General features: G+C 41.6%; 2 protein-coding genes across 6 annotated transcripts in view; one reads left to right on the top strand and one right to left on the bottom strand.

Moving 5' to 3' along the window:
• Positions 1-11,683, top strand: part of DMTF1 (cyclin D binding myb like transcription factor 1) — a 67,769-nt gene extending 56,086 nt beyond the window's left edge. Inside the window, exons 17-19 of one of the 3 annotated variants that reach the window (XR_005558430.1) lie at positions 1,215-1,306; positions 4,416-4,551; positions 10,803-11,683. Coding sequence is in view for 1 of the 3 variants with exons in the window: in XM_039357501.1 (XP_039213435.1) it covers positions 1,215-1,225 (11 nt within the window). In the remaining 2 variants the exon portion in view is untranslated. Of the gene's footprint in view, positions 1-1,214; positions 1,863-4,415; positions 4,552-9,612; positions 9,704-10,802 lie in introns of those variants that run through there. The other 2 variants (XR_005558431.1, XM_039357501.1) reach the window with 2 other exon arrangements.
• On the bottom strand, positions 9,566-19,120 carry MEIG1 (meiosis/spermiogenesis associated 1). 3 transcript variants are annotated; one of them, XM_039357507.1, is made up of 4 exons: positions 18,986-19,120; positions 17,781-17,916; positions 16,442-16,607; positions 9,566-9,861 (listed from the first exon to the last, which is right to left on the bottom strand). In XM_039357507.1, exons 2-4 carry the CDS (start codon positions 17,906-17,908, stop codon positions 9,733-9,735), a joined length of 423 nt encoding a protein of 140 aa, XP_039213441.1. In that variant the 5' UTR covers positions 17,909-17,916; positions 18,986-19,120; the 3' UTR covers positions 9,566-9,732. The 3 variants fall into 3 exon arrangements, with proteins under 3 accessions (XP_039213441.1, XP_039213443.1, XP_039213442.1); XM_039357509.1 differs by lacking the exon at positions 18,986-19,120 and adding an exon at positions 18,487-18,610; XM_039357508.1 differs by lacking the exon at positions 18,986-19,120 and adding an exon at positions 18,460-18,602.
• Between the last annotated feature and the right edge of the window lie 662 nt (positions 19,121-19,782).

Here is a 19,782-nt window from a genome sequence, read left to right as displayed (position 1 = left end):
TTAATGAAAAGAAGGATGAGGGGTGACATGATAGCAGTGTTCCAATATTTGAAGGGCTGCCACAAAGAAGAGGGAGTCAAGCTATTTTCCAAAACGCCAGAAGGCAGGACAAGAAGCAAGGGATGGAAACTCATCAAGGAGAGAAGCAAACCTAGAAGAACTAAGGCGAAATTTCCTGATGGTGGGAACAATTAACCAGTGGAACCGCTTGCCTCCAGAGGTTGTGGGTGCTTCATCACTGGAGGTTTAAAAAAAAAAAATTGTCTGAAATGGTACGGGGGGGGGGTCTCCTGCTTGAGCAGAGGGTTAGACTAGAAGACCTCCAAGGTCCCTTCCAACTCTTGTTATTGTGTTATAAAGGAATATGAACTAATGGCATTCAGTACTTTTAACCTGTGATTTTCAATGTCTGGGGCATTCAAAAGGGAGCACTTTGAAAACAGGAATAAGGTACTGATGTTTGCCATCTTGAGTTATTTATAAAAATCATAATAAAGGTGGGATATTGGTAAGTAAGTTTTGTTCAGTGTTAAAAAGCTAATGATGAATTGTGCTGATAAAAGTAAGCCTAAGACAAAACAGCAGGATTAAAGTTACTACTACTACTACTACTACTAATAATAATAATAATAATAATGATGATGATGATGATGTTGGAAGGGACCTTGGAGGTCATCAAGTCCAACCCCCTGCACAGGCAGGAACCCTACACCATTTTGGACAAATGGCTGTCCAGTCTCTTCTTAAAAACTTCCAATATTGGAGCATTCACCGCTTCTGGAGGCAGGTTGTTCCACTGGTTAATTGTTCTAACTGTCAGAAAGTTTCTCCTTAGTTCTAAGTTGCTTCTCTCCTTGATCAGTTTCCATCCATTCCTTCTTGTCCTGCCTTCAGGCGCCATGGAGAATAGCTTGACTCCCTCTTCTTTGTGGCAGCCCCTGAGATATTAGAACACTGCTATCATGTCCCCCCTCGTCCTTCTCTTCATTAGACTAGACATACCCAATTCCAGCAGCCTTTCCTTATACGTTTTAGCCTCCAGTCCCCTAATCATCTTTGTTGCTCTTCTCTGTACTCTTTCTAGAGTCTCAGCATCTTTTTTCCATCATGGTGACCAAAACTGGATGCAGTATTCCAAGTGTGGCCTTACCAAGGCATTGTAAAGTGGTATTAATACTTCACGTGATCTTGATTCTATCCCTCTATTAATGCAGCCCAGCACTGAGTTGGCCTTAACCCCAGTGAATGCAGAGTGGCATACATCTTTTCAACGGTTTAAATTAAGATGTATGTTGAAAAATATCAGGTAGGTTTTATTCTCCTTTCAATTGCTTTAATGCTCTTCCTTGTTCCTTCCTTTTACAGCAGTGACTTCTGTCCTGTGCTTTTATATTCTGCATAACACTCTCAATAGAACAATTTCTGGTTTAGCTCACATTTTAGCAGCAAAAAAAAATCACAATTTAAAAAGTTCTTGAACCTGGAACTCATTGAGTTTAAGGACCCAAATTCTATTCCCATCCAACTTCTATAGTTTGTGAGAAAGTCTTTGCATTTTTCTCAAGTGTTTTTTTTTTCCTTGCACGGAGAACATTATTCAGCCAAGTTATGCTTTTGAAATCTGATGGGGGAAACACCTTTGCGTCAGATTGATAGAGCACCTGGAGAAAGAAATATGCTGTCTGACGGGAAGGAAAATCAAAATATGAAAGGCTTTCTGGCTTTTTCAAGTCAATCAAATAAAGAGCTGCAGAGTTTCCCATATTTAACCAGCACTTCCTAAAGTCTCTTTGAGTGCCACTCAAGATTAGATCAAGTAATTATTAAATATTTTAATCTGGCCAGGGGAAAAAAAAACAGTTTGGTAGGAAAAAAAAAAACAGCTTACGAGAAGTGGGTTTTTTTTTTTTTGCACTCTGGAAAAATAGGAAACCACTGATTTACTGGATCGTAAACGGTAGGATAAAATCATTTCATAATAGGAATGTCCACGGTATGATGTCCCTGGGATTCTTCTAAAAGTTTTATTAGTTTATAATTTACGATACAATGAAAATACAAAAGTAAATAGCGGAAAAGTTAGGGAAGGGGGAGAGGGAGAAAAGAAGTGAGGTAAGGGAGAAAAAAAAAGAAAAAAAGAAATTGACTTCTGACTTCCTTTGGGGCAGTAAAGTAGAATATCAACATCAAACCTCAACTTTTTACTTTTACAAAATAATATAAACTAGTCCCGTGGTGGCGAACCTATGGCACGCATGCCACAGGTGGCACACAGAGCCCTCTCTGTGGGTACACACGCCGTCGCCCCAGTCCTAGGCTTTCAGCTGGGTTTTATAAAACCTTTTTGCTTTAGGCCTCCACCATTGTGTGCAAAAAAATAAAGGTTCAATCAATCAATCAATTTCAACTTCTTGCGGGGAAAAAAAAATCTTGCAAAGTTGGAATTGATTGATTGAACTTTTTAGTCCCACCCAGTCTGCCATTACCACCGCAACCACGCCCTCCCAATGGGCTACGCCCACTCAGTTGGCCACACCCACCCAATGGGCCACACCTACCCACTGGGTCACGCCCATCCGGCACCTGAGGATACTTAAGTGGGTTTTGGGTTGCAGTTTGGGCACTCGGTCTCTAAAAGGTTCACCATCACTGAACTAGTCATTTCGATAACATCAAGTCTATCTCATTGGTAAAACCCCAAATCAAAATTTCGCTTTTTGTCACCTCGAGCACAAAGCCTAGAAGCGGTTTCCACGTAACAATAGAAATATTTGAATTCTTGACATCCCTTTTTTTCCCCCGCTACACTCCAAGATCTCAACAAGTTTCTCTTCTTTCCAATCCAATGGAATGCGGGAGAGAGACAATCTGAGGGCAACTTTTCCAAACCTGGTTATTGTTATGGCAGAGAAGCCAGCAAGGGGGTGGGGATGGGGGGGGCAATGGGGCAGCAGCCAAAAATGCTGCAATTTCTTCTTTCTAAGCCTCCTTCCCTCCTGGATGCAGAAACTTAAGGGAGGTAACTCTTTTGAGTCAATACCAATCTGCTTTTGGTAGAATCCAATCTGGGTGGGTCACCGGTTGTCTTCTGAGCTTTTGGGCTACTCGTAATTTCATTTACATACATAACAGGCACAGAACAGAAAGCAGAAGCACCCACATCCTTACCACAGTATCTTTACAAAATAATTCTATTTATATCTACAGAAAGTTTCCTTTCTACCGTTTGTTGCATCTTAACAAGATAGTCATCAAAAATGTCTTTAGAGAATCTTTAGGTGATGTGTAAAACAAAAGGGGGGAAAAAACCCCAAAATAATTATCTCCAAAGAATCTTTTCTACGTTAGCCCAACCTGAGTTAATTTCCAAAGCAGAAAATACATAAACCATCTTTAGGCTTGAAGGGAAAAAAACGGCATATCCAAAATAAGCGACATTGATGAAATAAGATAGTTTACACATTATTCCTTTCTCCTCTTAATCTTGATTTATTAAAAGACAAACAATAGGCAACTCAAGTGAGTCTGCGGTGGCGGTTTTTGAACAGCGCCATTGATTTCAACATTATTAACTCTGGAACAAGCTGTGAGGGTGTTGCTCTGTATGGATTAAAATGGCTTAACTGTCATGGAACTCTATAAACTGTAGTTTTATGCATTTTCTAAGTAAACCCATTCAAATTCTTCTCCCAGCCATCGTTTCCAGGATTCTTTGGGATGAAGTAACCAGAAACGAAGACTGTTTTTGCTTCTCATTTTTTCATCTGAAATGTTCCTTTTTGTGAGAATTTACGGTGGCTATGAAATTGATGGGTTTTTTTTTTTAAAGGTCTCTATCACTCATAGTCACAGAGGACTATAGCAAAGCCCAAATGCTGTATTTCCCACTATTCCTCATCATAATTTTAAATCATGTTTTAAGAGGTGACCAACATTTTGTTGTATCTGATGCTGATCTAGAGAACTCCAGTTGGGGGAACGTTAGTTGAATGAATTTTGTAAACATATGGATATTTTAACTTACACATGAGAAGCAATTTAAAATCCACATATGAAGCCAACCATACGTAAGCCCAAACTATTATTTAAAAGAACTATTCAATCCTTCTGGCTCAAATCAAAGCCCACCTTTGTTAAACTAAGTCAATGCGAACATCTGAAGATGGAGCTTTGATCTCTTCATGCCAGCTTGCTCAAGATTTTATTTTTATTTACTGACAAGACGCTCGTGGCAAAACCTGCCAGCTCTACGGGAACCTCAAGTCTAGGGACAAACAACCAAATTTTCAAGAACGCTCTTGAGTTTACATTTTGAATAGTTCTACAAAAACCAACTGTACCTTCTTTAATCATATCTTGTTTTGGGACCTTCTACAGGCGGTTGCCCTCGTTTTTCCTTTTTTTTTCCCCAAAAGATCCAGGAGGACCCGTAATTTCCAGAGCGCCGGAAGAATATCACTCACTGGAAAAGCCACATCTTCAGGATAGAACTTCAGATTGTGATGATTCCACAGCAGGAGCCATGACAGTTAAAAAAGATTTGAAAAGCAAGTATGTCTCATCTTGGTCCTTTTGATGGTAACTTTCATCATCCAGGCTAGTCTTTTCCCAGCCTGGCAACTTAGCAACTTGCAACCTTCACTGAATGGACTGTTGAGGGTTACAATGGACCCCCAAGTTACTTACGATCCACTTTCAAGGTCCCAATGGTTGACAAACACACGCCCCAACACACACAATGTAGTCATGGGATTGGCATTGCACAATGTAGTCACGGGATTGGGTCTGCATTTAAAACAACCATTGTGGCTGCAATTTATGCTGTTTAAACTGGTCTGGTTTCCAATCCAAACACCCACTGATTACAATGGGATCCCTTAACAACTGAGACATATAAAGACCGTGTTTAATGATCGTTAGCCCTCTCAATTCCTGGCAAATAGATGGGGAAGAAATGGAGGTAGTGACAGATTTTATCTTCCTGGGCTCCAAGATCACCGCAGATGGGGACTGCAGCCAAGACATTAAAAGATGCTTGCTCCTGGGCAGGAAAGCTATGGCAAATGTAGACAGCATACAAAAAAGCAGAGACATCACCCTGCCAACAAAAGTGCGTATAGTCCAGGCCATGGTTTTCCCAGTTGCAATGTATGGCTGTGAAAGTTGGACCATAAGAAAGGCTGAGTGCCAAAGAATGGAGGCCTTTGAACTATGGTGCTGGAGAAACGGGGACAGCTTTGATTTCCCCTAGAGTGGTACAGAATGCAAGGACCCTTCCAAATGGAACGCGCTGACTAAGACCACCCTTGCTCCTTCTAAAGCAAAAATCCCGCCAGCCTTCCTTGCAACTGAGCATCACCAAGGTGAAAGCTGGGCTTGTTTGGGTCCTGGACGGGTGGCAGTACAGTGCCAAGCCAACCTGGGTTGAGATGACAGGAGACTAAGTGGAATTAAGTTTGGCTCGGCCTATGTGAGACCGTGCCAGGGCTGTGGGCAAGATGGGAATATAAAGCAGCAGCAAGTGGCTGTAGAAGCCAGTTCCATGTCATGGACAAGAAAGCCATGAGGACAGCCCGATTGGAGGGAGTCTTTGCCTTTATTTGACACTTCTTTTAAGAAAGCACATCATTTCTCTGGAGGAGCTGCCCATGTTAGCTACGTCAGCCTTGGCTGGATCGCAAAAAAGGTCTTTTATCAATCCAGAATGGACCCGTATATAGCAAAACTGGGCCCATATCCAGGGGTCTCTGAATAGGACACAAATAAGCATCCCGAACCTTCCATTTTTTAGGAAATAGCCCAACTGTGTTTGATCCTGTCCAATCAACAAATGCTTCTCAGAGTTAAGTTGAATCCTATTAACTCAGCATGCATGTTGGACCCATTAGTTTCAGTTGGAATTATTTTCCGATTCTATTATTATAACCTTTGGATTAAAGCTGAAATTCCATGCTTCAGATTGGCAGGAGGGGTCAGTGCAAAAAGCCCATAAATTAACAAATTCAATTTGAATACAGGAAACTTTTGAACACCACTGAAAGATTCCTAGCTACATACACGCAATGAGCCCCAAATAGGATAAAACTAGTCATATAGAATCTTATTTGCTGTAATTGTCCCAAATTTGTATCGAGAATTGTTTATATTGACTACCGTATTAAATTAGGAAATGTCTTACTGTATTACAGGCAGTCCTCAGCTTACGACAGATCATTTAGTGACTGTTCAAAGTTGCAACGGCACTGAAAAAAAAGTGATTTATGACCGTTTTTCACACGACCTTTGCAGCATCCCCACGGTCATGTAATCAAAATTCAGACGCTTGGCAACTGACTCACACTTATGACAGTCGCAGTGTCCTATGGTCACGTGATCCCCTTTTGCGATCTTCTGACAAGCAAAGTCAATGGGAGAAGGCAGACTCACTTAACAACCGGGTTACTAACTTAACAAACTGTGGCAAGGAAGGTAGTTAAAACAGGGCCAAAGCTCGCTGAACAAATGTTTCATTCAGCAACAAAAATTTGGGGCTCAGATCTGGTCGTTAAGGCAAGGGCTACCTGCATTTCATTACGATAACGGCTAGTATTGTTTTTAGATGTTGATTTCCTGGTACTGTGCTTTGTCGTCAGGGCGTACTAAAGAAATCTACAGTGCAGTACACATTGAACAATGTGGTTTCAAAATACGTTTTAAAGAACCATGGAGTTTGCAGGTCATTTCATGCTGTGTTCCAGCCTTAATCCATCAAGGTCTGCCTTAATGGACTGCAATAGATACTGGCCTTCCTCAGCTGAAATTGTTTGGCTGGAGAATTCAGGGACTAGCCTGGATCTTTTGCAAGAAAAAAATAATAATAAACTCTGCCACTAAGCTATGCGCCTTCCCTGAAAAGATTTTATCTTTCCAATCTTGTTCCTCCATCAAAAAAGCTGCTGCTTCCTCATTTTTCTTTTGAATTCTTTGTTCCCCACCTCTCTACTGTTTCTGCTCTTTATTAGCCCGTTAAGTTTTCATATGATTTGTAAAACTCTAGCAAAACTTTATATAAAAAAAGGAATTGTTACAGAATCTGTAGAGACAGAATATTCCTTCAAAGAACTCAAATGTTCTTTTGGTAACGATCCAGCAACGAACCCAGATAGTTCAGAGCTAACAAAACCTCATTATATATGCAGGCAAGTGAGTTTTTCTGTTCTTATTTCTCCCACATCTCATCATTAGACCCCTCTAGTATTCAGCAGTGAAATTTGATACATCCAACAAGCAGATATCCTGCTGAAAGAAAGCGAGCTAGCTTTAAATTACGAGAAGGCCAAAGGATGTCTCTGCCTGCTCTCCACTCCCATAAAAACTACGCACCCGTCTGTCTTATTTTGTCCCTCCAGGACAACAAAGGGTTGCCCCAGGGACCTCCAAACACTTTAAATTTCGCTGTGCTCTTTTATATTAATGTGGAATCTGATATTACATTTGTTTTGTACTTTTTAATCGGCTTATGGCTGACGGAGTTGCCTTTCCTGCCCAACTCCTGCTGTTAAAGAGCTCACTCTCAGCTTTAGCAAATATTTGATTTATTGGGTACTATAGCTGCATGGAGGCAAATACGCTCCTGGAGTGGTACCCTTCAGGCAGACTGCATTGACCTTTTTCCTGGAACTTGGTAGCAGATCTGGACGAAGGCAGAGCTTGAGGAAGCTTGTTGTATTAAGAGTACGATAAGGCAGGGGTCCTCAACCGTGGCAACTTTAAGACTTGTGGACTTCAACTCCCAGAATTCCTCAGCCAGCAAGTCCACAAGTCTTAAAGTTGCCAAGGTTGAGGACCCCGCGATAAGGAACGTGAGGAATGCCAGACCTGGCCACCAAAATGGCCTAGTTTGCTGGCTGAGGTATTCTGGGAGTTGAAGTCCACAAGTCTTAATGTTGCCAAGGTTGAGGACCCCGTGATAAGGAACGTGAGGAATGCCAAATCTGGCCACCAAAATGGCTTAGTTTGCTGGCTGAGGAATTCTGGGAATTGAAGTCCACAAGTTTTAAAGTTGCCAAAGTTGAGGGCCCCGTGATAAGGAACGTGAGGAATGCCAAACCTGGCCACCAAAATGGCCTAGCTTTGCTGGCTGAGGAAATTCTGGGAGTTGAAGTCCACAAGTCTTAAAAGTTGCCAAGGTTGAGGACCCCGCGATAAGGAACGTGAGGAATGCCAGGCCTGGCCACCAAAATGGCCTAGTTTGCTGGCTGAGGAATTCTGGGAGTTGAAGTCCACAAGTCTTAAAGTTGCCAAGGTTGAGGACCCCATGATAAGGAACGTGAGGAATGCCAGGCCTGGCCACCAAAATGGCCTAGAGCCCTGGTCCAAAGATCTCCTGCCCGCTTGGGTACGTTTGTACTTTGTTCTCGGTCTGTGCTAAATGACAGACGGGTCTTTCAGGCATCTTCTGCTTTCAGGTAGGAACAGCCAGGGAGGATTGGGAGGGCAATGGAAAAGTCAGCTTTTGCCTGTTGTTATTGCAATGCCTGAGGGAAAGCAAAAGAAATTCAAAAGCCCGATGCCGGCAAATTAATTATCCGGGACTTTCTGTTCTTAATTCAGAGCAGGCCTCGTATTTCCTTTCTGTGCAAACTGCCGAAGGAAGGTATGCATCTCCCATTTAGGTCGGACGTATCAACAAAGCTCATAAAGGGGAACGATTGTCCTTCAAGATAAACAATAATAAAGGTTCCACCTCAGAGTAGCAACATACAATACACGTAATATATTTTCAGGAAAGCATCTTTTATCATATAGAAATGAATCGTGCATTAAAGACTTCCTGGGTATACTCAGCCCCTACAAACACATCTGGCCCTATTTGCTGCAGAGTAGTAGATGCTTCTCCTGTAGGGGCTTTGGTGCTCTTTGAACTGCGCACTGATGATGTTACCTAGTTGGGTTATGAAATGTCTGCAAGAAAACAACCAAACACAGACAGCACCAAGGACCCCACAGTCTTCCTCCTCCTCTCCACAAACTCTACTCCCTTCTAGCATGGATGATGTTCCCTAGTTGGGTCAGGAAATTCTGTAAGAAAACCACCAACTCACAGAGAGCACCAAGGACCTCACAATTTCATCCTTTTTCCTTTTAAAGCAGTGTTTCTCAACCTTGACCATTTTAAGGCATGTGGACTTCAACTCCCAGAATTCCACAGCCAGCATTGCTGGCTGTGGAATTCTGGGAGTTGAAGTCCACATGCCTTAAAATGGTCAAGGTTGAGAAACACTGTTTTAAAGCATTAAAGGTAGCAATCTAGCCTTGGTTATGGCTAAAGCTTTCTTACAAAATTCACCTATTGAAACTGAAGTAAGATGGAATTGGAGAGCCAGGGATAAAGCTATAACATTACACAGAAAATACATTAAAATATATGAAGTAGACCAAGCCAAGCCAAGCCAAGCCAATAGTACAGTACACACCTGAAGAAGCCCATTAAGTTCATCTCCAGATAAACAGATATACCTTCACAGCCGTCAGAATGCCCACCCCCCCAAACTAACAGGAACCTCAAAATCAATTTATTTTTACCTTACTCGTTAAAAAATATCTTTAATTTTGTTTTGTTTTTTTTCACAGAGTGGAGCCGTATATAAAATCAGATCAAGTTACGTCTTAAAAACCTTTTAATGGGTTCCATACTATGCCAGGCAAAAAATAAAATAAAATCATTTCTAAAAACAGTGGATGAGACATAGATCAGTAGCCATACATTTTAACGTTATGGACTTCTTTGTCCTCACATTCTCTTTCCTTATCGTAATAGTAGAAAGTGTTGTCCTTCCTCTGAAGCTTCTTCACAAATCCGGTTTCTGGCCACCTTTCCACCTGCATGCAAACGAGAAGAAGGGAAGTGCCTGTGAGTTCTTAGGAATGGCTGAGCTTACCTACGGGTCCTACTAGACCAGGGGTAGGCAACCTTGGCTCTTTTATGACTCGTGGACTTCAACTCCCAGAATTCCTGAGCCAGCATGGCTCAGCTTGGAAACCTCTCCCTTTCCCCTCAGCGTGGCTGGCTCAGGAATTCTGGGAGTTGAAGTCCACCAGTCATGAAGCGGCTAGGGCAGGGATAGGCAACCTTGGCTCTTTTATGACTCGTGGACTTCAGCTCCCAGAATTCCTGAGCCAGCCATGCTGAGGGGAAAGGGAGAGGTTTCCAAGCTGAGCCATGCAGGCTCAGGAATTCTGGGAGTTGAAGTCCACGAGTCATAAAAGAGCCAAGGTTGCCTACCCCTGGCCTAGGCCTAGGCGCTTTCTGACTTGTGAACTTCAACTCCCAGAATTCCTGAGCCAGCGTGGCTCAGCTTGGAAACCTCTCCCTTTCCCCTCAGCATGGCTGGCTCAGGAATTCTGGGAGTTGAAGTCCACGAGCCATAAAAGAGCCAAGGTTGCCTACCCCTGTGCTAGTGAAATCTGAATATACTTACAAGAGTCCATTTAGTGACCATTCAAAGTTACAACAGCAATGAAAAAAGTGATTTATGACCGTTTTTCAATGCCACCAGCTTTGCGGCCTCCCCCAGGGCCACGTGATCAAAATTCAGACGCTTGGCAACTGGTTCATATTTATGACGGTTGCAGTGACTCCCGGGGTCACCTGATCCCCTTTTGCGACCTTCGGACAAGCAAAGTCAATGGGGCAAGCCAGATTCACTTAGCAACTGATCAACCGCAGTGATTCGCTTAACGTTGGCAAGAAAAATCGCCAAATGGGGCAAAGCTCACTTTTACCAAGGTCTCACTTAACAATAGAAATTTTATTTTATTAGGTATTATGCCAGAAAAGATGGATAAACAAAGTATATATTTGATTTTACATGGGATAAACAGCGGCAAAAAATCATATTTGCCACAATATTGGAAAAAGGAAGAATTACCATCAGAAGAAGAAGAAATAATTAAAAAAATATTAAAATGGGCAGAAATGGACAGACTTACTATGAGGCTGAAAGAAAAAGAAGAAACAGAATACGGTCAAACTTGGGACTTGTTTTATCAATGGCTGGAGAAAATAATAAAGGATTGGGAATTAAATTTGTATTAGTGAATGATAAATCAGACAACATGTTGAATTAGTACTATTGAATTGTATGGAAAAATTTATTTTTTTTTAAAAAAAAAATAGGAATTTTGAGCTCAATTGTGGTCATAAATCGAGGACTATCTGTATGTGACAAAAAAAGGGCTATATAGTTTATACCATAGAGAAATATATGGGAAAAGGAGACCAGGCGTGCTGAGCATAGGATCCCAAACCTGATCCAAAGTTGACAATGCAGATAGAAGAACTCTCTCCCAAGAGTTGGTCAGCAGTATCCCGACTGATTTTATTGATATGGAATTCTGTGACTTTTCATTCTGTTCAACTGGGAACATTTTGAGTTTCTGGGCTCAGTTGATTTAAAGCTGGCTTTGAGCACGAATTCTCCTATCCCTTTATTCTTGGAAAGATTCAACCGAGGCTTACGTTTCTTGTGTTGCGCATATTTTATAGCCTTAATCAGTAACTTCCAGTCAGAAGTCTTGACCAAAAGTATCAGTAAGAGATACTTTTAAGGCTTTTCATTAGTAAATATGAGTGTTTTCCATGTTCTCAAAATTCACTCTTATCAGGGAGAAAGAATTAGTCACAACGTTTTGAGGAGTCTTGTCAAATTTACCACCACTGCAGATTTAGCTGAAGGCAAGAACACAAATTAGTGGATGCTTTCAATGCAATTGAGAAGAGGGGGGGGGGGAAGCATCGAAACATCATCAAAATTGCCTCTTTGTAGGGGGACTGGCATGGGTCCCCTCTGAAAGGCATCTCTGCCAGCAATTTCTTGGCTCAAAGTCACGTTGTGCTGTGTGCTGCCAGAGCACACAGGAGATGCAGCTGTAATCCCTAAATGCTCCTTTTTTGTTATGTATGCAAGTCCTGTTGATTAGACAAGGATGGCATAGCCTTCCATTTGTTCTGTCCATAAATGTGTTATTCAGTAGTCTTTAAAAAGGCAAGAAAATCTATTTCTCATGGATCCTTTAGCCTATATCCTTTAGTTTATGCCCTTATCAGGATAGCTGAACCAATGACTTGTTCCAACGTTTAGGCCTAATTTAGTGGGATTCACAGTTTCTTCGACCAGCTGATGGTCATGCAACTCTGCCTGCCCACAATACCCTATCACCAGGTACTCCGGAGAGTTGAGAGAGATTTAAAAAAAAAAAAGCAGACTTGTTATAAGGTAGGTATGTGGCTGGCTGGGTTTCAGAAGCTCCTCTTCAATAGAGAGGCATTCTGAATTAGCTCTCCGGATGCCAGCCAAAGACTGTTATGTGTCATGCACTTTTTGTTGTTGTTGTTAATTGTGAAGTCGTGTCCGACCCATCGCGACCCCATGGACAATGTTCCTCCAGGTCTTCCTGTCCTCTACCATCTTCTGGAGTCCATTTAAGTTCACACCTACTGCTTCAGTGACTCCATCCAGCCCCCTCCTTCTCTGTCGTCCCCTTCTTCTCTTGCCCTCCATCTTTCCCAGCATCAGGCTCTTCTCCAGTGAGTCCTTCCTTCTCCTTAGGTGGCCAAAGTATTTGAGTTTCAACTTCAGGATCTGGCCTTCTAAAGAGCAGTCGGCGTTGATCTCTTCTAGGACTGACCAGTTTGAACGCCTTGCAGTCCAAGGGACTCGCAGGAGTCTTTTTTTACCCAAGATTAAAAAACAATTTGGGTGGTCAGATGGATGCCTGCAGCCTGAAAATATTTTCTGCCCCTCCCTTCCTCCTTCCCCCTATATATATATTGCAGTGAGCTTAGGAAGTGCTTCTCCTAAAATCTCCAGCCACACCATGGCCTCTTTTCCCCAATTCCAACATTTTTCGATCCCTCGCTGATGAGTGTTTCTACATAATGGGAATCCCATTTTTCACTCCCACAAAATCCCTGTTCTGGAGATTGGGGAGCTAACACCTCTCCCCCTTTGCTTCTCTCCTTAGAGACAGAAGGCAAAGAATCAACAGAGAAGAGCTCTTTTGAAGCCAGCATTCCAGGCCCATGAAGTAACCATGGAGTTAAGACAGGGTCTAGAGACTCTAGAGCAGTGGTTCTCAACCTGTGGGTCGGGACCCCATTTGGGGTCAAACGACCATTTCACGGGAGTCGCCAAACAACGCAGTCCGCCATTTTCCTCCCCTTTTCCTTAGCTGTGCTACTCCTTTTTATTCTATTGGCTTTTGAAAGCCAATAGAATAGACTCTCTTGAATAGAGTCTAATTCTATTGGCTTTCAAAAGCCAATAGGAATTGTCCAGGCTGTCTCTGCCCTGCTGAGCCCGCCAAAAGTCCCATTCTGCAAATGGTGCTGCACCAGTTGAGTAGTCTTCGACTTACGACCGGTTGAGTAGTTCTCAACTTACGACCGGTTGGGGGTCGCGGCATTAAAAAGGTTGAGAACCACTGCTCTAGAGAGAAATGGCCAGGAATAAAAATCAGCTCAACTCTGTTCACTGTCTCCAAATAAATAACTTCCCACATAGTCATGCACATGAAAGTAACTTCAATATTATTTTCTGGACCCAATCAAAAATTTAAAGCCCTAAATAGCTTGGATTCCAACTGGACCCATGATGGAACCAGCAGAAAAGCATTTGCCATGAGCAAATAAACTGGCTTCAGGGCCATCTAATTCAATATGAATGCAACTGGACACTAAAACTAACAAAATATTCTTTCTAAAGTCTGTTTTTGACCGCACATGAAAAGAACCTTGTGCCGTTCCCAAGCCTATTAAATGCGCTTAGCCTGTTTTCTGATTTTGGTTGACAAATCAAAATCTTTTGTGTTTCACCAACTCATTTCAGAGTTCACCAAGGGCGATTTTAACGGTCTTTATTCAGATTTTGCCTTCTTAGCCACCTCAAAAGCTCTCTAAGGTAAAAGACATCATGTAAATTAAATAAATGGCCATCACTCCTTCTGGTGATTGACAGGAAAAAGGAAAATGTACTAGGTAACATAATGCCTAATATATGTTGCACTAGTTTTCTATTGCTTATCAGGCATTAATTCAGCTACTATTATTATTATTATTATTAGCAAACTACCCTGGAGAGCAAAGGGAAGCAAATTACATTTTTTAACATTTAAATTTTATTGGATTCTACTAATCTAGATGAAATGTTTATATATATATATATGTATGTATGTATGTATGTATGTGTGCGTGCGTGCGTATACACATACATTTCATCTAGATTAGTAGAACCCAATAAAATTTATATATATATGTATGTATGTATAGCTATATATCTACATAAATAAAAATGTAAATGTTCGTTTGTTCAAAATCTTAAATCTCCAAAAGTTCTTCACCGATTGCTTTGAAATTTTGACACAACATTGCATTCAAATACGCACATGTTTTTATATGCCTATATTATATAGATGTCACACCGGTGACAGGTAAAAACATGCTTTTTGTGAAAAACAGCGCCATCTGTTGGACGTAAAAGCAACACACGCTACGATTTCAGACAATCTCTATATCTGCACAGACAATGGAACAACAAAAAATATTGTATACCCACAAGCATTGTGAAATTAAACATATTACAAATGTGGGCTTTCTCTTTTCTTTCTTTTCCATTTAACCAGACTGAGCCACAGCAACGCGTGGCCGGGAACAGCTAGTATATATATATATATATATATGTATATGTAAATATATATGTGTGTGTGTGTTTGTGTATATGTGTATGTATGTATGTATATATATATGTGTGTGTGTGTGTGTGTGTGTGTGTGTGTATATATATATGTATATATGTGTGTGTGTGTATATATGTGTGTGTGTGTGTGTGTGTATATATATATATATATATATATATATATATATATATATATATTCAGAGGTTTTCGCGTATGTAGGTCTTTGGTTGTTCGGGTTTTCTCCCACGTAAAATTGGAAGTGTCTTGGTGACGTTTCGACGAAGTTCCATTCGTCATCTTCAGGCTGGTGTTTTCAGCACGAAGCTGAAAACACCAGCCTGAAGATGATGAATGGGACTTCGTCGAAACGTCGCCAAGACACTTCCAATTTTACGCGGGAGAAAACCCGAACAACCAAAGACCTACACACACACACACACACACACACACACATATATATATAGTCCGTGTATGATATGCTATGCATTAGTTAAACAAACAAACAAACAAACAATCAAACAAGCATATCCTGATCTCTACAACTAACCATGGTCAAAAGCCTGCCAGATTTCCAGAAGGGCAGCAGGACAATAACCAGAAAGGAAAAAGGACTAAACATTTGTTTCCCAGCTATTCCTTCCTTTCCAAATGTAACATTCACTCTTGAAAGCAAAGTTAAAAGATAACCTGATTTAGCTCCAATAACTAGACTGAAGACTACAATCCTGTGTACGTGTGAATGGTATAGCATTGGTGAATTTGGATTATTGTTTTTAAGTCAATTTTATAGTTTCTTCAATGAAAAAATCAAGGCAGCTTATTTATGTATACACACAAACATACATAACATATAAACTAAAACAACATTAATTAAACACAAAGAACACACTGCAGGGCTGGTAAAAAATACATGCACGATAGCAGCTCTTCAGTAAACGGTAAATACATATCCAGTCAAATGCTTTAGAGCAGCGGTTCTCAACCTGTGGGTCGGGACCCCGTTTGGGGTCGAACGACCATTTCACAGGGGTCGCCAAACAATGCAGTCCACCATTTTTTTCCCCCTTTTCCTTAGCTGTGCTACTCCCTTTTATTCTATTGGCTTTCGAAAGCCAATAGAATAGACTCTTTTGAATAGAGTCTAATTCTATTGGCTTTCAAAAGCCAATAGGAATTGTCCAGGCTGTCTCTGCCCTGCTGAGCCCGCCAAAGTCCCATTCTGCAAACGGTGCTGCACCAGTTGAGTAGTCCTCGACTTACGACCGGTTGAGTAGTCCTCGACTTACGACTGGTTGGGGGTCGCGGCATTAAAAAGGTTGAGAACCACTGCTTTAGAGAGAAGGATGTATTTGAAAGTTTCTCCACCCAGCCCACAACAGCTGGGTTGCAACAAAAATATACCAGGACCTGCAAGGCAACTGAAGGTCCCACCCTTCCCTCTCCCCCTGGAAATCAGGGAAGGGTTCCAAAATGGGCAAATTCAGCCATTGGTATTTATAACCTATGTTTCATAGTTTGCCATGTTGCACAAACTCAGTTACTTGTGATTTATTTGAGAAACCCTCACTGAATAAATCTTCCAATGATGCTTTTTCCACCAACAGCCACGAATCACGCCAAGAGGTGAGACAAATGAAAAAGTACTACAAACCTAAGGAGATTATTGTACAGAATAGTAAGTTTTCATCTTGAAAATGTGCAATTCTTAAAGTTTATTAAGTCTTACCGCAGCAACATGCTTTACTTGCTTATATTCAATTTCATCTCTATAGCCAGCTTGCTGAAATCTGTATAGATTTTCCACTTCATCTGACCATGTTTTGGCTCGCTGTATGAACTTTGGCTTCAGGTCAATCCCGGCTGTTGCTCCAGAGACATCACCGGCTAATTTGCTGAAAGTGCGTTTTTTTAAAAAATAAAATAAAATAAAATGCAGTGCCGTGTCGTGCATAAAAAAAAGCAGAGGAAACGTCATCAAAATATTTATGAAAAGACATTGCAGCTAAATGTATGGACATAATCGATTAAAGCCGTAACTGTATTATAAACCATTTTGATACCACCCAAAAAACTTACCAATTGTTTTTGACAAAAAGCAGCTATAATTTTGAAAAGCAGAGCTACTAACGAAAAGGGGAATAAATAATCATGGTTTTAGGCCCAGATTTTCTCTCCTTTGTTTTTTTCCCCCAGCCTAAATGTGTATATATTTAGAATATAAATCCTGATTTGTCCCTTTGCTTCCAAAAAGAAAGTAAGGTGGAAGAAAAGTTCTTCACTTCCCAAGAAGCCATCTCGAGTATCCTCACGACAAGATAGGCAGCAAATAGGTTTAACAAATAAATAATAAATACATCTGTAGATCACTATTTTGCCTTATGCTGTATTTGGTTCTATCAGTAGTAGGCCAATTTAATTTGTGAACTGCTGCTTGACACCATGGAAAAACATTCCTTCTTTCCTTCCTTCCTTCCTTCCAATAATAATAATTATAATAATAATAATAATAATAATAATAATAAATAATAATAATAGTAATGATGATGATGATGGTGGAAGGGACCTTGGAGGTCATCGAGTCCAACCCCTTGCTCAGGCAGGAAACCCTATACCATTTCAGACAAATGGCTGTCCAGTTTCTTCTTAAAAACTTCCAGTGTTGGCGCATTCACCACTTCTGGAGGCAGGCTGTTCCATTGGTTAATTGTTCTAACTGTCAGGAAGTTTCTCCTTAGTTCTAGGTTGCTTCTTTCCTTGATTAGTTCCCACCCGTTGCTTCTTGTCCTGCCCTCAGGCATTCTAGAGAATAGCTTGACTCCCTCTTCTTTGGGGCAGCCCCTGAGATATTGGAACACTGCTATCATGTCCCCCTTCCTTCCTTCCTTCCTTCCTTCCTTCCTTCCTTCCTTCCTTCCTTCCTTCCTTCCTTCCTTTCCTCCCTCCCTCCCTTCTCCCCAACCTCTTGAGACAAGATAGATTACAATTCTTCAATCTATATGCTCAAATGAATAAAATCCTCAATCAGCGGGATGTCACCCTGAAGACCCTGCATGATCGCCACTTACGTGTCTTCAGGGCTAACTGCTTCTCTACTGAAGGACGTACCAGGCTTATCTGTCATACGTGCTTCTCCAGAGGAGAAAGAAGCACAGGCTATATTCTTACTGTCCATAAACAAAGCTGAATTTTCCATAGGAGCTTCTGCAAAAACAACAAGCGTGATATCAGGAATATAAAAACGCAGTCTAGCTAAAAAGGACTTTTAACATCTTCACGGTTAGGTCTATATGCCATTTTTACAATCTGTTGTTTTTGTCATTCTGCTAAAGAAGATAACGCATGGGCTTTGTGTATCAGTTGTGAATTGATACGTACTGTAGCCTGCAGTTTTTATTTATCACGAAAATCTGTAATCTGGGGTCATCTCTTAAGCTAATTAGAGGAGGCAAGTCACGTTTAGTTATCAAAATATTAATTTGGGAATGAGCTGGAGTAGAAAAAAAACGATCTGAAAAGTTTACAAATTTCTTAGCACAAGTGAAAATAAATGGCTCATTTTTTTAGTGAGAAAATCACAATATTAATTATATAACTATATACATTTTATATATATATATATAAAACTATATACATAATTTTATGTGTGTGTGTGCATGTATGTATGTATATATATAAATTATACTGGTAATTATATAATACTATTATTACGATCTTATAGTAATTATTAGTTTATTTATTTGTTACTTTTTGGTATCCTGAATAGCAAATGACCTGCTATCTTCAAGTTGCCAGTTTTTGATTGGGAATTCAAAAAATATTTCTATATATTTATAGAATCTATGTTTATAGACTCTGTATTTGAATTTCTGAGCCAACTGTGGGCCACACACAGCATAAGGGGCAGCCCTCCTAAGATGTGCACCGTTTGCCCTTCAAAAGCCCCCCAAAAGTTTGATCTCGCGGGTCGCTTCGCTCCTTTTCCCACCAACGTGTGAACAAACTGTACACACACGTGCAGATTCCCTATTCCCGCCGCACCAGCCCAAATATCGCGATACCCGTCCCTGGAGCAGAGTTGTCACCCGGAAAGGGGCGGGGCCTTTATATCAACCAATCAGAAAGACTGTTTATTGAGGGAGAGAAAGTGAGGGGAGATGCTTATTCCCCTATTTCTCCATCCCCGACTTCCTCCCCTGGCCGGGCTTGCAGCGCTTCCCTCCTCGGAAGGGGAGCCAGCCTCGCCCCGCCGCCCTGGACGGCCCTTAAGTACCTTAGCAGAGCTTCTCCACGCACGCCGCGCACACGCCCCGCCCCCGCAGTGGTTACGCGGTTGCTTAGCAACCCCAAGGTTCCAGGGTACGGGCCAATCGGAGCTGCCGGCGGGGTCTAGTCAAATTCTACCGAAAGGCGGGCTCTTCGTCTCTGTGGGCCAATCGGTGGATTCTAGGACCTAGGCTCCCTAGAAGCTCGACCAAACAGGAGCAGCGTGATGGAATTCTGGGAACGGTAGTCCAAAACATGGACTGTGCCAGTTTCTTCATTGGTTTATCATTGTTACCAACGAGAGCTTCAGGTTAGAGAACCTCCGTATAGAAAGTGTTGCATGCAAGGAAAGACGAAGGAAGACATGCGTCTTGCACTTTGGGCTGGGGCAGCGTTCCCTTTTTTTGTTTTTCAGAGTAAATACGATTTAGTCAGAATAAAAGGAGAAAATACAGGGATGCTGCACTAGGACCCAGCCGCTCATAGAGTCCCCTCCCCCGCCTCCAGCACGTGTGAGGCTTCTCTGCGATTGGCTGAGGCGGCGCCCAATCACAGGGAAGCCTTTCCCCGGACGCCTGCGTAAATGAGAACTCGGAAGGCGTGGCTCCCCGCTCTGGCTGAGCCTCCTCGTCCCTTTAAGGCAGGGGTAGGAAACCTTGGCTCTTTTATGACTCGTGGACTTCAACTCCCAGAATTCCTGAGCCAGCATGGCTCAGCTTGGAAACCTCTCCCTTTCCCCTCAGCATGGCTGGCTCAGGAATTCTGGGAGTTGAAGTCCACGAGTTATAAAAGAGCCAAGGTTGC

The sequence above is a fragment of the Crotalus tigris genome, unplaced genomic scaffold (genome assembly GCF_016545835.1).
Source record: "Crotalus tigris isolate CLP2741 ecotype Arizona unplaced genomic scaffold, ASM1654583v1 scf7180000018925.3142382, whole genome shotgun sequence".
Lineage (NCBI taxonomy): Eukaryota > Metazoa > Chordata > Lepidosauria > Squamata > Viperidae > Crotalus > Crotalus tigris.
The sequence above is the reverse complement of the archived record's forward strand: the minus strand, read 5'-3'. Positions and strand labels throughout refer to the sequence as shown.

What these genes read in the sequence shown, in the direction of transcription:
- MEIG1 (XM_039357507.1), bottom strand. Translation starts at nt 17,908, where the DNA reads ATGGAAAATTCAGCTTTGTTTATGGACAGTAAGAATATAGCCTGTGCT. An exon ending in GCAGTTAGCCCTGAAGACAC is followed by an intron (nt 16,608 to 17,780) that starts GTAAGTGGCGAT and finishes ACGCACTTTCAG; the next exon opens with CAAATTAGCCGGTGATGTCT. An exon ending in AAGTAAAGCATGTTGCTGCG is followed by an intron (nt 9,862 to 16,441) that starts GTAAGACTTAAT and finishes GTTTGCATGCAG; the next exon opens with GTGGAAAGGTGGCCAGAAAC.